Source organism: Nematolebias whitei, chromosome 19 (assembly GCF_014905685.2).
Source record: "Nematolebias whitei isolate Nwh7 chromosome 19, NemWhi1, whole genome shotgun sequence".
Taxonomy (NCBI): domain Eukaryota; kingdom Metazoa; phylum Chordata; class Actinopteri; order Cyprinodontiformes; family Rivulidae; genus Nematolebias; species Nematolebias whitei.
Window position 1 is genome coordinate 31581087 of NC_056516.1, and position 16403 is coordinate 31597489.

Genomic DNA, 16403 nt, shown 5'->3' on the forward strand with positions numbered 1-16403 from the left:
TATAAACGAGTCCTCGGCTGACCCAAGGGACGGTGTAGCACATACATGTTCTGCGTGAGAGACTTTGGTAAATTGAAAAGAGCGAGCAGGACAAACAGCACTCTCGTATCCACTGTTGATACTGTTCATTTCCTCACATGTGCAGAATAAATGCAGCCGTTCAAAACACACGTGTGCAATTTCACACCAGAAGCTTTCACTCTGACACCTGGACCTAAACATTTCTGGGTCAGTGGAAATGATTGCTGTTGTCGTGCAGACAAATGTCCGAATCATTGTCGTGTGAACTGAGCCTAACTTTTACAGCCCCACGTCTATAAGGTCTGTTTCTGTCACTAAATTTAAAATGTTTCCATTTTTTTCAACAGTAATTTCTTACTTTCAACCTCTGAGAAGTTTATTATGTTCTACGGAGCAAAGAAAGAGTTCATTTACAAATGATTGCATTCTGATTTCATTTAAAAACAGCCTGATTACAACACATTTTCTCCTCGTCTATCATTCGTCACGATGCTAACTCTGAGCTTCCACCGTCCTGCAGATGGAAATGCGCAGCCAGGACCTCCAGCTGGCTCAGACCCTGCTGGGGCTCAGCTCCGAGATCCAAAGACTGAGGAGGGAGAGTTTCGGGGCTGTGGACGCAGAGGGGGACGACCAGCAGTAAGACGTCCGTCACACTGCTTCTTTGGGACTTAACTGACCGAGGAAATCCGTGGAGGATGAAGAAACAACTACTAATAAAACGACAGCGCACCTTTTATTTTAAATGAATGATTCAGAACTAAATAAAGCAGCTGCATCACAACTAAATGGATCTAATAATGAGACAAATAATAAAATGTGCAACTCATTTTTTCCTTATTTTATCTTTATTGAGCCAACAAACTATGCCTTATATAAAACTATATACCTTATTTTTCAAATGTTACTCAATAAAAGCTTAAACTGAACTGATTACAGTAGTCCCTCGTTTATCGCTGTGGATATTAAACCCCGCGATAAGTGAAAACCCACAAAGTAGGGATAGTAGTACAAGTCAATAGTAGTTTATTTTAGTATTTATATATATTAAGGTGTTTTAAACCCTTCTCACACTCTTGCAATATTCTAAACAATGTTTCTAAACTCTAAACGCTCTAAAAGAGCACAGAATGTCATGACTTCAGCTCTCTGCCTCCTCTGCTCTTTGCCATCTGCAAGCGCTCTTGGCCACGCCCACTTCTCCGCTCTGCATGGAGATCAGCTGATCAGCTGCAGGAGGAAGCTTATCCTGCAGTGTGGGCTGCACAAAGGTACAGCAGGTGCTAAATAATTTAAAATAATTTATTTTAAACAAAAATCCCATGCCAATTGTGTGTCACGTCCAATCTTACTTTGAAAAAACGCGATAGAGCGAATCCGCGATAAACGAACCGCGAAGTAGCGAGGGACTACTGTACAGGTTATTTATATGCTGTTCGAATCAGGAACCTTTAATTAATGACACGATGGCGTGATTGTAAATCAGTTTGTCGCTCTACGAGACAGCAGCGGCTCTCGCTACATGACGGAAATTATTAGAGTCTGAAAATCTTTAAAAAGAGCAACGAGGGGATCAGCCTGCAGGAAAATTACAGCCATGCTCTGCACAAATCCAACAAAATATGCAACTTTTAGAGCAAATTATCTACAAATTTGATCAGTTTGAAGTAAAAAAAACTGTAAAATAAAAATTGCTCTGAAGGAGCTGAATGATGTAAAACACTAAAACTCATCAAAACAAGCGTTTAATTTAAAAAAAAACATTTTTAGGTACATTTCTCATCTGCATTAGACTATTGTATTTTTTGAGTCACTAATGGCATTTTTATAAAACAAAACATTGTTTCATACATTAAAATATTTATTGTTTGTTTTCTATTATTAGAAAAAGACGAGATTAATTCGTTTTAATGCATTTTCACGGCACAGAGCTCCGCCTGTGCTGCGCTTTTCCAGGCAGACCCCTCGAGTAAAAAGGCCGAGGCGTCTTCTGACAGAATCCTCCGAATGTGAAGCTGCCGCTTCCGTCTTCGCTCCCAGAATCCCAGGAGCTGCCCTCCTCTTCCTCCTCGGACAGCTCCTGACTGAGCTCCTGGATGCCGGAGTGCAGCTCCATCAGCTGCCGGATCAGAGCCTGGTCCTGGGACCGCATCTCCATCTGCACACAGACGCTCCGGTTTAGTTTGTGCAAAACACATCAGTCCAGATCAACGCAGACGTTTTTTCTTTCAAATGTTTCAGGATTTTCCTACTTTCCTCGTTTACATCCCTCACTTTAATCACAAGCGTGTTCTGAACTCAGAGTCCAAGTCCTGAGTCCGTGGACTCAGGAATGTGTTGAACAAAAGGCCCGAGGCCTGATCTGCATTTCTTTTCTGTGTTAATTACAGCTCCGTCCAGAGTCCGCGCCGGCTGAAAGATGACGGTTCTTATTGCTTTTGTTGATGCTTCGAGGATTGAGATGTGAAACGTGAACCTTTTTTTTTTTTTGGGGGGGGGGCAAACTCCACATCATTAATCCAAATCTGAGGCCTTTTCAAACACAGAGCTGGACTCTGGGAATGAAAGTCTCCAAAAAAAAAGAGTTGTCTTTGTTTCCTGCACCGTTCCTTCTGTCTTTGAAGAAACATGAACAAGTTTAGGTCTGATTGTCTGTGCCTTACTCGTTTTACTCGTATCTTAACGTAAAAAGTTTGTAAATATTTTAAGCATCGTTCAGAATGAAAACGTAAAAATCGTTAGAAGACAAATAAAACCTTTTGCTGATGAGCACGATGCAACAAGATTAACAGACACAACGCACCTTAAAGGGATCGTACTTAAGCTCTTTTGAAGTGCTGAGCAATAAATATCTTACCTGCTGTAGATAGCTCTTCGAACGGCCTCAGTTTGGGAAAATTTAGTTACTGTATTTTTCGGATTATAAGGTGCCTTAAGCAAAACTAAAACAGATAAGTCAAACTTCATTCAACTTATTCACAATAACCTCATAAAATTGGTTCGAGGTCATTAAGCACAACCAGAATTAATATATAAGGCTCACTGTTGATTTGTGACAAAAATTAAAGGGTTTTAACTGCGCCTTATGGTCTGAAAAATTCGTTAAATTCTGACAGGATTGATGATGTGAGTGAGCAAAACCAAAACAAATTGCCCCTGTCTTAAAACATCAACCTCAAAATGTTTTGCATTTCAGGAAAAAGGATATTTTTAAACCCTCATGCCGGTGTTTTCCAAAGCTAGGGTCATGACCCTACTGAGGACCAAGTTAAGGGTCTTGAGATGTTTTCTGGAAGCTAAGCAAAACTTAAAAAATGACTCGTACCGTGTTTCACTATAATTGTTACAAATAATTAAAAGAAACTGTCACAAGTGGGCTGTATAATACAAGTTTAATCTATTTAACTGGACATTATTCTGCGACTTATTTACCTTTTAGCCATGTTTGCGTGGTTCACCCGGGGATATTTGGGGTTCCAGGTCTTTGTCATTTTGTGGGTCAGAAGCTTCTTTAAACCACCGTCAGCTTCACATTACAGTTATTAAAGCAGAAATATGAATCCCTGCCAGGAGTGAAACAGCTAGCTGCTGCTGCCACTGTTTACACGAGAGTTTTGGCACGAGTCAGACTAGCCATGAGCTCATCAGTGTGGTCAGAAATAAACTTGATTTCCATCAAACTAGGCGCCGGCCTCGGTTTTCAGAAACACACGTCTCTGCTTCTGTTCAGCTCCTCGAGATGCTTTGGTTACCGTGACGACCTGAAAAACGGCAACGAACGCACGAGCTCTGCAGAGTCACAGACGTGCGCACGCTCAGCCTCTTTTCACGGAAATGTCGCTTTCACAAAAACTGAGGTTGTAACAACAACAAGGAGAAAAGTCTCAGACACAAAAACGTCCAGAGGTCCAATAGGTTTCATTCCTGGTTGTCATGACGCAGGCAGGACTCAGGAATAATAAAGCAACGATATTTATTTAAACGACACAAATCACAAACTTACATCCACACGATGAGGTGACACGGAGACAGGACGTGACGCCAAAGAGGACGATGAGAAGAGGACGAGACACGGAATAAATAGGAGCACCTGTGATTGACAGTGAGGGACACCTGGGGTGATTAGGGGACAGGTGTGTAGGAGCCAGAAAAACCCAGTGGTGACAAGCAACACACCAGTTCTCACACTGGTTCAGCTCAACCGACCGTAAAATGTTTATTTGTATAAAAATTGGTTATTTACACAAAAACCGCGGCAGCTTCCGGTTCCATGTGTCAGCGTCTGTTCAGTTACTTTTTGTGTTAACGGTCGGGTTTGTTCTATTTTCTGCACAAACTGCAGAGCAGAACGCCTGAAACAAACCGGAGAGTTAAAGTTTCTTTGGGTCACCTTTTTAAAAAAAGGAGTCTTAAGTATATTCTCTCTGATTCTCCTAAATGAGATTGAGCTGACTGCTATCTACTGCAGGTAAGACAGTGACTGATCAGTTATTCCACTGATCTCCACTTAAAAAAGCAGAAATTGTCCTTTGAGATATCCTGATGCATGCTCAATAATCCAGGTAGAAAAATCTAAAAATGTTAAATCTGGTCCTCTGGACATAAAAAAAAAAAAAAAAAAAAGCAAATCAACAAATCCTTTGAGACTTAAAGTGTCCATTTTAAAGCAAACTAACCCCTTCTTTAATGTTCGTACAGTGAAACTCGTAGTCTTAAAAGTATTTTTTTAGCTTATTTGATGCACAAACAATTTAAATAACTCAAACTATTCTGTTAGTTTTGTCATAATATCAAGTATAATTAAAGTATTACTTAACTAACATGACATAGATGCCTGTGCGGGCATTAACGACTTGGCTTTGAGTGTTTTTTTCACAGTTTACTGAAATGTTTAGTGTCTAAAAAAACCGATGTAAAGATCATGAAGTCCGAGTCTCACCAGCTCCATCCTCAGCCAGGCCAGAGCGCTCTCTATGTCCAGTCGGCCTCCTCCTCTGAGGTGGGGAGTTTGACTCTGAGGGTCCCGCCACAAACGCTGCTCTTCCTGTTTGTTGTCGTCAAAGGTGGAGGTCCTGCAAGAGAAGTCCCTCAGCCTGGTTAGGACCACCTCCATCGTCCTGAGCGGGTCCCTTCTACACCTTCTGGTGTGTCGTTTTGCAGCTTGGTCTGTTGCTTCCGTCAGTGGAAGCTCTCAGGACTTATGAGGAACTCTGTCTCCTCTTTCATATGTGCACCTCCCTTTCCTTTGACGTGTCTCTCAATCTTTACCCCGGCGACTTTTAGGCTCAATCAGCCGAGTGTCGTCACCTGGCAGGCGAATGTGGCGGAGCTGCTCAGACGTCAGAGGCCTCAGCTGGAGTTGTTTACCGCTCTTCGAGGCCTTTTATCAAATGCACACGCTCCATAATGATCGGGAGAGGATGGGAGGAGGCTGGTGGTTGCCGTGACGACAGCACTTTCATGTCTCAGGAGACACAAGAGCTCCAGTGAGCTCTGGTCCGTTTTTTTGTTTGGCGAGTTCGGTCTGGAGAACAGTGTGGACAGCCGCGTGGAACTAACGGCTCTCATGCCGTCTTCTTCTGCCGGCGCAGCCCGTGGCAACGGGACACAAGACGCCGTTCTGCTGCTCCAACCAAAATAGACCCAAAAACTATTTTTAGAGCCGAACTGGCTCCAACTTGAGGGCCTTTAATGAAAACAAAAGGTCACTTCTTTTCCCCCTCAGAGTCCAAATATCTCACTTCTTCCCTTAAAAACATTTTATAGAACTGAGCTTCCATCAGCACTGAAATCAAGACAAGTAACACTTCAATAATAAGTATCTTACCTGTTGTAGATGGCTCTTATTTGTGAATGAGACGCCCAGATACCTGAACTCCTCCACCTGAGGACCTCAAGGGGGCATTCCAAATTCAAAGAAGCAGACTTTAATTTAATTTTTGGCAAATATGTGTTAGAAAAATTGAATAAAAGGAGTGAAGCGTGTTCATTAGATCACGCTAATAGTTTGGTAGCCACTACAACCCAACTTCCTGCATTAATGTTTTGCTCTCAAATCCACTAGAAATATTAAGAAATACCTTTAAAAATTTAAAAGAAATACAAGTCACATACTCAACAAACAGGCCAAAATGTTATTTAATTTAACCCTCATGCATCCCTTGGGTCAAAAGTACCCACAATGCCTCAGTTTTAAAACTAGACATGTAGGTCATTTTGACCCATTGGACTAAATGGTTAATTATATGTTTTTTCTTTTACTTTTAAATGGGATGCAAAATATTTCCATAAATAAATGTGGACTCACATAGGCCTGCATAGTTTTTTTATTTACTCAAAATTGATATAAAATACATTGTTTTAAATTTCTTCTTTGCATGAACGTAGTATTTTATTGTACAAAAATGTAACAAAAATACCAACAAACTGTTGAAATTTGTATTTTTATTTTTCTGTCACCACCTGTGGGCCGGGACAGCCTCCTTCCAACAAACTCAAAGTGGCCCACGGGCCACCAGTTGATGAGCATAATTTTAGCACGTTTTTCTGCTCCTGACACATTTTATTTAGATTTTGATGACGTTTGATTTTATTTTGGGACATGAATGGCGTTTTTAACTGTAAAGTTTGCAGACCAAGTGTGAAAACACACAAAGACGGATGCAAAAACATGATCGCTCTCGTGTTGTACTTCATCGGTGGATGCAGATGGCTGGTCTGCACCTTCTGGGTGTCATTTCTTTATATTTTAAATTTATCTTTCTCTAATTTCCACATTGAACTTCTCAGTCTATGAAGCTGTAGTGCGACTGGCTGTCGCCCCCTGGTGGCCATTTATATAACAACACACAGAGTTAATTTGGTCAAAGAACCGATGTGATCACATGAGGGCCCTCTGCAGCCGGTTCTGTGGAGGAGGTTGGGTCTTTAGTTCTGGTCGGTGTGAAGTTAGAACCCCCCAGAACCTTCAGCACCCAATAAACCAGAGGTAAAACCTCAGAAAAGGAGCCAGATCTCGCTTTTTAAAGTCACTCCGGGTGTTTCCCCTCATCTTTTTTTTCTTTCTTTCAACTTTCATGTTGCAGAGTTCGGGTCCGGTCCACTTCCCAGAACCTTTGCACACGGTGCAGAGTCACACGGCTGCAGCAAGGTTTGCACCCATCATCTTCATCCTCATCATCAGGCAGGATGGGTGCAAACCTCTGCATCCATCACAGGAGACAACACATCTGGAGGAAGAGTCCAGCGGTTCCTCTGAAGGAGCAAACGTTTGGGTTTGAATTATTTATTTTTAATTTATTGTTTTATTCAAGACATCAGTGATGTTTAAGAGCAAGAATCCAGAGGAAGTCCACCTGGTGACAGAACCCAAGAAGATTTATACACTCCCTGGAAGGTAAGACACAAAATCAAGGTTTGTTCCTTAAAATGTAACTTAAATCTTTATTATTTGTATTTACTGGACATGTAGTGACTGAGCTGCACCCATAAAGAAGTTCAGATGTTCTCAGCTGATTGTGCTCTCACTCCTGTGGGTTTTCCACACGGACCTGATGGGATTAAAACTGAGTGCAAACCTGCATCTCATTAATCTGATTTAATCTGGCAGTTTATCATCTGATTAATCGCCAAAAGGAGTCAAACTGGGTTAAACAGCATGCACAGTTCTAAACGGTTAATTAATTTTAGTTAATCCAAAATCTAGCAGTTTAGAGATATCCTTAAAACAATTAATAAAATCTTAATTTATCTGCCGCTTAAATGAAAAAAAAAAGTAACTTTTAACTGTTAAAACACATTGGAGGTGAAGAAAAAGGCATTCAATATTTATTTAGTAGAAATTACTTTCATTAGGGTGAGTTTAAATTAGTCCTGGAAGATGAGTGTCTAAATAAAAAATGTTTTAAAGTCAAATTATGAAGTATTTTCTGAAAACATATGTCAGATCTGAATCCACACTGAAGTTTAAAGTTACCCAAAGTGTTTGGAACTAAACCAGATTGATGAAATGCTCATTTTCTGCAAAAGTTTGTCCTTTTTTTTGTCACTTCTGTTGCTATTTTTGTTTGTCTTTTTGAAGGAAACTCTGAATTTAACAACCCCTCGTGTGCAGAAAAAGATCAAAAACTGAGTTAAAAAATGACGATGGCATCAGATTAGCTCTGATTTGACGTATAAAGTTAGTAAATCCACTTCATAAAAACTCTGAATTTCTTAGTATATTAGTTTAAATCTGACTCTTAGTCAGATATTGTAATTTTCAAAACAGAAAATCCAAATTTGACTCAATTAGAAGGTTAAATACTCTAAAAACCAGTTTTCTGACTCTGGAACAGTGTTTAGTTCTGGGACACTTCATGACCAGTTTTCTAATCATTAAAACTTAAAAAATTTGAAGCCATCCATGCCTTGATGTCATCAAAACATTTTAACTGAGGGCGAATGGAGAAAGAACTGTTAGGTTTTAAGGGCAGATAAATTGGACAATCATCAGCATAACAATGAAATGAAAGACCATGTTTCCTCAGGATAGACCCAAGAGGGAGCAGATAGAGTGAAAACAGAAGGGGTCCAAGAATCGAGCCCTGTGGGACCCCACAGGAAAGAGGCACTGACGCAGATACACTATTTCCAACCTTAACACCAAAACTGTTTAGGTACCTACAAAAACAGCCAAAGTAACTAAAAATATGTATTATCAAAATGAATCACAATGAGCCGGGCTTTTTTTCTATATTTACCTGTTTCTATTTCAAAATCTCTATCTTAGAAGCTTAAAAAGATTTATAGTTTGTCAAAGGACAAGGAATTACAGCCCTATATTTAAAAAGGGAAAACTCTGAGCTTCACGATGACTCCAAACATTATACAAAGGGATTTCCCAGTGCTATGGCACTGACAAATGGTTTGTTTTTAAAGAAAGGTTTATACCTTAAAGGATTGCTTCTAAAGACCAATCTGTTAGAAGACTTGGGTTTTAAAGGCAGATTAGGATTATTAAATGCTATTTTAGCTATCAGGTTTGCTATGGCGTCTTTGTGGATGGATCTTTACACAAATCTCAACATTTAAATTTATTTTGCTGTCTGAACTCATTTAGACTTTATTTCCCAACTCGTGTCACATATCCAGAAAACTACCGGAGTCAACTCTTTCAAACTGTCCCATTTGACATAGTTCAGGATACAATTTTTTATTTTTTATATATGATTTTGTACTTTGCAATGAATAACTTTTAATATAATGACCAGATTAATCTCTGTGTTACTCAGGGGCACAAACATGGACTTAATACAAATTGAAAAGCTGTAGTTACACAACTTTTTACCCATTGTGTAGCTTTGCTATTCACTGCGCAAACTGTGCGTTTTGTTTTACATGTGCAGTGTGCCAAACGATGAAGAGTGGCAGAAAGATGCCAAGCACTGCCACGACAACAGCCGCGCACAGGCGGAACGAGAGACGGAGAAGAAAAATGCCAGACGGAGGTTATATGTGGTTTCTGTCATCTGTTTGCTTTTCATGGTCGGTGAGATCGTCGGTAAGTCATGCAGTTTTATTTTTCATCAGTTTCAAATTGTCATTTCAGGAATGAAATGACCAATTAATAAAATAATTTTCCTTTTTTTTTTTTCTGCAGGTGGATATTTGGCGGGAAGTCTTGCAGTGATGACGGATGCAGCCCACCTTCTGACGGACCTAACCAGCTTCATCATCAGCTTGTTCTCCCTCTGGCTCTCCTCGAAACCCGCCACACAAAAACTCAGCTATGGCTGGCACCGTGCAGGTACACAGAACCGCGGGATGCACAGGAGCTTACACTGACTGGTCAAATACCCCTGAATTTAATGAGATATGTTAAAACAGCTTTTCCCATCATAATCCATACCATTACCATACCATACCATACCGTTTTGGATTTAATTCTGACAGGGAGCCAGTGGAGAGAAGCTAAAACAGGAGAGGCATGATCTCTCCATACTAACGTCATGATATGAACATTGTTTAGATTACTGGTAAGTGTATTTCAAACCAAAAGTAGACATGAAACTATTTAGACCACAATGCATCATAAAATATCAACTGATCATGCACACTACTGTAAAAGGGTCAAATAAGCAAACTATCTGTCAAGCTAATTTTCTTTTGAACTAGCAAGCCACAAAGCTAATCAGGGTAACTTGCTATTAAGCTAACTGGCTATTGAGCTAATTTGCTTTGAACTGAAAAGCCATTGAGCAAACTTGGTGTAACACTAACTATTGAGCATATTGGCTTTTAAGTGAACCCGCTTTTTAGCAAACTTGCCATTGAGCTAACTTGCAAAATAGCCATTAAGCTAACCAGCTTTTATAATAACTAGCTATCAACTTACTTTCTTTCTTACTGTTTTTACCAGTAATTTATTTGAAAGAAAATGACCAGTTGAAAAGTCTCATAACCAAATGAGTTATATTACATGACTGACCATACCATACCACACCACACCACACCACACCATACCATACCATACCATACCATACCATACCATACCACACCATACCAATATCATACCATACCATACCATACCACACCATACCAATATCATACCATATCATACCATACCATACCAATACCATACCATACCACACCATACCAATACCATACCATACCATACCACACCATACCAATATCATACCATACCATACCACACCATACCAATATCATACCATACCATACCATACCATACCAATACCATACCATACCAATATCATACCATACCATACCATACCACACCATACCATACCAATATCATACCATACCATACCATACCATACCATACCATACCATACCATACCAATACCATACCATACCATACCACACCATACCAATATCATACCATACCACTTTATTTATAAAGCACTTAAAACAGCAACAAGGCCAACCAAAGTGCTGAATATAAATAGAGCAGCCAAGTAACCATTTTAAATTTTAGCATAGCCATTACATAAATAGTTTGTCAAAGTAAAATACAAATAGCCTATGCTATTATGTGTTAATGTTTATGAATAATATTTCAAGCTAGAAAATCTAAACAAGAGTGACACAATATTAAAAAATTAAATGATCATGTTGAACATCTTCAGTTGAACTCAAACTGAAATCACTGTTACTGAACAAAACACGAAACAACTGGTTATTTTTATTTTTATTGTCTTCATATCTTTTCAGAAATCATGGGTGCGCTGCTGTCAGTTTTTACCATCTGGTTGGTCACAGGAGTGTTGGTTTATCTGGCTGTGGAGCGGCTCATTAGTGACGACTACACCATTGAGGGTGAAATTATGCTCGTTACCTCAGGCTGTGCTGTGGTGGCCAATATTATGTGAGTCAAACAGACTCATCTATCATTTAAACTGATCTTTATCAATAGGGTTAATAATTTATCACATAGGAGTTCTTGACCCTTAAATCTTTGTGGTTGCTGTCATAAGCTTTGTATCTTAGTGCGTTTTTTCTTCAACAGAATGGCGGTCACCCTTCATCAGTCTGGCCACGGCCACAGTCATGGTGGGCTGAGTTCACATGGACACAGTCACAGTCCAAAGAAAGAAAAAATAAAGAAGCTTACATCAAATGGCATCTACTCAAATGAAGAGTGCATAAACATGGAGCAAAGTCATGCAGATCATGGTTTGTTCCATCATATTGGGACATGGTTTCAAATAAACACCATATTGACATTATTTCTGTTTCTTTAATGTCAGGTAAGAGGGCTCAGCAGGCCAATGCAAGTGTGCGAGCAGCTTTTGTTCATGTGATGGGAGATCTCCTGCAAAGTGTCAGTGTGCTAGTTAGTGCCATCATCATCTTCTTCAAGGTAACGTCTCTGTTTCTGTATCTGTACTCAGAAACATAAAAGATGTGCTATGAGGTGCAGAAACACTTTATTTCTAAAGGTTTATGGGTTTTAAAATAAAATGTGTTGATTATTTTTCTTCTCAGTAACAGATTCAAGTTTCTTTCAGCTAAAATTCCAAAATCCCTGATTGTTCTCTGCAGCTGCATTTAAGAGGATTTCTTTGAAACAATTGTTTTTTAAATAAAATAAGTTGTGCACCTTATTCCTGCATTGTGTTCTCCCTTCCAGCCAGAATACAAGATGGCCGACCCGATCTGCACCTTCCTGTTCTCCATACTGGTCTTGTGCACCACCTTCACCATCATGCGAGACATCCTTCTCGTCCTGATGGAGGGTGAGGCTGTGATTTTGTTTTATCTTTACAAAAGCTTAAAGGTTTTCTCAAACTTTCACTTGTTCTTCTCTCATATGTCTCCGTCGCAGGCACTCCGTCGGGGGTGAAGTACAGCGAGGTGCGAGACCGTTTGTTAGCGGTAGAGGGGGTCACGGCGGTCCACAACCTTTACATCTGGGCCCTCACCATGAACCAGGCCGTGCTCTCTACACACGTTGCTATAGGTGGGAAAGTGACGGGTTTTCTCTGCTGACACCTTGAACATTATTCAACCACTGAGTGATGCAACTTTTGAATCTGGTGCCTCTTATAAACCTGATTCATAAACGAGTGTGGAGTTAGCTGAGGAGAGCCGAGCTGCTGAAGATCATTAATATGTTATAAGACTAGAAGAACACAAAGAATGACATTTTCTGTTAAAGAAAACTGTGATGCTAAAGAAGTTGAAACAGTTGTAAAAGCTAAATTAAGCAGAATGCTACCTACGAGCTAAAAGTAGCTAAATGCTAGTTGAAAGCTAATTAGCAAAACTAGGTGAAAGATAAATGTAGTAAAAGTTAGCTAAATGTGGCAACAAGTTAGCTAAAAGCTGCTAAATGGTAGCTAGACGCAGCAAAACACTAGCTAAAAATTACATGCAACAAAAGTTAGATAAATGTAGCTTTTTTTTAGCATGAAACTAAAAGTTGCAAAATGGCTGCTAGAAGTAATAAAAGGCTATAAAAGTAGTCAAACACTAGCTAAAAACGAAAAGTACCTAAAGTTAGACAATTGTAGCAGAAGTTAGTTTAAATGTAGCATAAAGCTAAAATTTGCTAAATGTTTACTAGAAATAGCAAATGGCTAGCTAAAAGTTAAAATAGCAAAATGCTCACTTATTGTTACAAAGATAGCTAAAAGTAGAAAAAGATAAATGCCGTGGTGGAGAAAGTACTCAAACACTGTACTTAAGTAAAAGTACAAATAAACAGACAAAAATGTACTCTAGTAAAAGTAGAAGTACCACATTAACGTTTTTACTTAAGTAAACGTAAATAAGTACTTGCTTTTAAAAATACTTTAAGTATTAAAGTAAAGTACTTGCTGAATGTATTACTTATGCAATGGTCTATAATATTATTAAGCGTACCAACTGTACGTATATTTTCTGTAATACATTAATAGTGTTGAGCCATTTTAATGAACAATGCTGCAGATAATACATGTTTTTATTGTGTTTACTCTGTGACACAGTTCACACTTGGACTTGTGATTCTGTGCAGCAGAATTTCAGGGATGACATGTAGAGTTAAATGCCAATAATCAAAATAAGAAAGAGGAATGATTATACCTTTGAAAGTTTTTATTTAACACAAAGCAAAACCAAGGTGTCATTTTAACTGCAGTAAAACATTTAAGTAAAAGTTGTCTGCCTGAAAAAAGGAGCATTAGATCTAACAAAGGAATAACTGATCATTTCAACTCCACTTTGTCATAAACTCTATTTAAAATACTGTCTAGTCAACCTTGTAATGGGTCAATAGTGAACAATATTTTAACTTCCTGACACCATTTTCAGAACTTGGACCCGTGTGTCGAGCCATGTGGAGACATCTCTTGTCTCCCAACATCCCATGAACTGACACATTTTAATATTGTGGCAAGAATTTATTGTTCAAGTTCAGAAGAAGTTGGTTTTCAAAGTTTTTTGAGTCCAGTCTGGCTCTTTGTGGAGAGAGAGAGTCTGTCCTGCTGTACTGAATAGTCTTACAATAGTCTTTCAATAGCCTTTCAATAGTCTTTCATTAATCTTTCAATAATCTTTCAATAATCTTTCAATAAGACCATGGGTGGTGCGTATCTTCTGGCTGACTCTCTGGGTGTGTTGTGGTGCTGCAGGTGCGCCCAGCTCAATGACATACTGTATATACTAGAAGATACGTCAGTGGCCCAGCTCTTCTTGAAGGTGCATGGGTCTAATGTTACCTGTCCACTTTGCAGTGATTCAATGGACCAACTCTCCTCTCACTATTGGTAACTTTCAAATTAACGAACATATAAAAGAAACGTAACGTGAATGTAACTTGTAACACAACGCATTATAGAAATGTAGTGTAGTAGAAAGTACAGATGTAGTGGAGTAAAAGTCAGAAGTACCCACGTTTAAATCTACTTAAGTAACGTACAGATACAATAAAAATGTACTTAAGTACAGTAACAAAATACTTGTACTTTGTTACATTCCACTACTGGCTAAATGTAATATGTGCGCTAAATTCAACAAAATGTTATCCAAAGGCTGGCTAAAACCTAAAAGTAGCAACAGCGACCTTGTAACAACATTTAAGCTAAAAATGACCCACAGTTTAGATTTATGGAGTTACCAAAATAAAAGCCTAAAGAGTTGGAACTAATTCTAGTAAAGTCTAATGTCAAAACAGGTTATTCCTTCTACTAAAATAGTAAAAAGCCAAATCACATGTTTTTTGTGTGTTTTCATCTTTGCTACAAACTGAAACTCCGTCAGTTTTAATTAGGCACGACCGAGCTTTAGAACGTCTTTGTTTTGGTTTTCTGTCTCCTCAGATGACTCCGTTGATGCTCAGACCGTCCTGAGAGAAATGACCCAGGCTTGTTTCTCCTCCTTCAACTTCCACTCCGTTACCATCCAGATGGAGCGGCAGGCGGACCTGAAGCCTGGCTGCACGCTGTGTGAAACCCCCCAGAAGTAGAAATCTCGCTGAATAATACAGTGCATGTGTGTTTTTTTTAATATATTCCTAACGTTGTGTTGTTAGAACTGCAACTCTTCATAGGTGTTTTTTTTTTTATCATCAGTGTTTTCCTGATCAAAGTCCACATCTGTTAATTTTCTCTTCTAACACTAGAACAAATATTGATATTAATGAAGAGAATATATGTTGAAGGAAAATGTCCTTACAATTCTCTTTTGTTTGTGTTTTATTGTTTCAGGCAGTGTAACGGAGCATATTGATGGTTCCACTTTTCCTTTAATAATGTTCTGATAAACTTATGTCCAAGTTTGAATTATGATGTTATTTGATTATTTCGCCTTTCCTTCACTTTCTGCTTCATCGTGCTCTTTATTTCTGTATTTATTTATATTTTTAATAATTCCCTTCACTTTTCGGCTGATCATTTCCTTTTAACCCAAAATGTGCCAAAGAAATGTCAAAAGTCCCATTGTATAAATCCTGTAGTTTGCTGGATCTTTATAAAGAAGTGACCTGTGATCTTATTGATCGTGTTTTCTCAGCCCACTAATGTCGAACAGCACTGCTTCCAGTTAGGTTTAAATCAAACCCAGAGAGCATTGGGTGAAGGAACAACTCTAAAAGACTCATTGTAGAAAATTAACAGTGTTTTATTTACAGTGGAAATTAATTCACAAGCATGGGAAAGAGCTGGGACCAGGTGGATTGGGAGAATGGTGCGCCACGTGGGTTAACATCCAAAGGTTCCAGGGGTATGAAGAATAATCCAAGGGGAGTCCAGCAGAGTTGGGCAGTGGCAGGAAGGTGAGGAAACAGCTGAGGAGTTCACAAGGAGATCAGAAAACAACTGGAATCAAACTGCAACACGTGAGAAGTACTACCGGTAATTAGAATTTCACAAAACTCAGGAACAATGTTAGTTGGCCAGAAGTATACTACCAAAGGCAAGTAATGCAACTGCGTTGAATTGGAGTCCTCTGCTGCCTCTTAAACTCCAGCCTCTCATTAAGGGAGATGATCTCCAGGTGTGGCTGGTTGGCACCGTCATGTGATCTTAAGCTGTGGAAAAAGGCTGAACTCCTACACCTTCTCTCCAGTGTGAACTCAAAGTCAGTCATTGATCCTGTTCGCCTGTTTTGACGTGAAACTCTGGAACAGAGGATGACGCTTTAATCCGACTGATTTAATGCATCTGTGTTAATCTGGACACACTTCACCCCGTGTTGTAAACATGACGCTCTGAAGTGGAGGACTGGGACACAGACAGTACAGTAGTTCCTCGTTTATTGCGGGGGATCCGTACCCTGAAGTCCTGCGATAAGTGAAAAACCACAAAGTAGGAATAGTAGTACAAGTAGTAAGTAGTACTTTATTATCTATCTATCTATATATATATATATATATATATATATATATATATATATATATATAT

General features: G+C 39.1%; 2 protein-coding genes across 2 annotated transcripts in view; both read left to right on the top strand.

The window, feature by feature from the left end:
• The window catches only part of si:ch211-153f2.3, a 2392-nt gene extending 1566 nt beyond the window's left edge, over window positions 1-826 (top strand). The window contains exon 2 of the mRNA XM_037693134.1: window positions 542-826. Within this exon, the coding sequence (XP_037549062.1) occupies window positions 542-664 (123 nt within the window). The 3' untranslated portion in view covers window positions 665-826. The remainder of the gene's footprint in view (window positions 1-541) is intronic.
• A 6372-nt stretch (window positions 827-7198) lies between these two features.
• On the top strand, window positions 7199-14968 carry LOC119425938 (zinc transporter 2-like). The gene is made up of 9 exons (XM_037693493.1): window positions 7199-7417; window positions 9408-9562; window positions 9662-9808; window positions 11233-11386; window positions 11528-11694; window positions 11769-11881; window positions 12152-12257; window positions 12347-12481; window positions 14823-14968. Exons 1-9 carry the CDS (start codon window positions 7344-7346, stop codon window positions 14966-14968), a joined length of 1197 nt encoding a protein of 398 aa, XP_037549421.1. The 5' UTR covers window positions 7199-7343.
• The last annotated feature ends 1435 nt before the right edge of the window (window positions 14969-16403 follow it).

Bases quoted from the DNA above. Each gene is read 5' to 3' on its own strand.
- LOC119425938 (XM_037693493.1), top strand. From the start codon at position 7,344: ATGTTTAAGAGCAAGAATCCAGAGGAAGTCCACCTGGTGACAGAACCC. The intron at 11,695-11,768 runs GTTTGTTCCATC...CTTTAATGTCAG, and splicing joins GCAAAGTCATGCAGATCATG to GTAAGAGGGCTCAGCAGGCC. The intron at 12,482-14,822 runs GTGGGAAAGTGA...CTGTCTCCTCAG, and splicing joins CTCTACACACGTTGCTATAG to ATGACTCCGTTGATGCTCAG.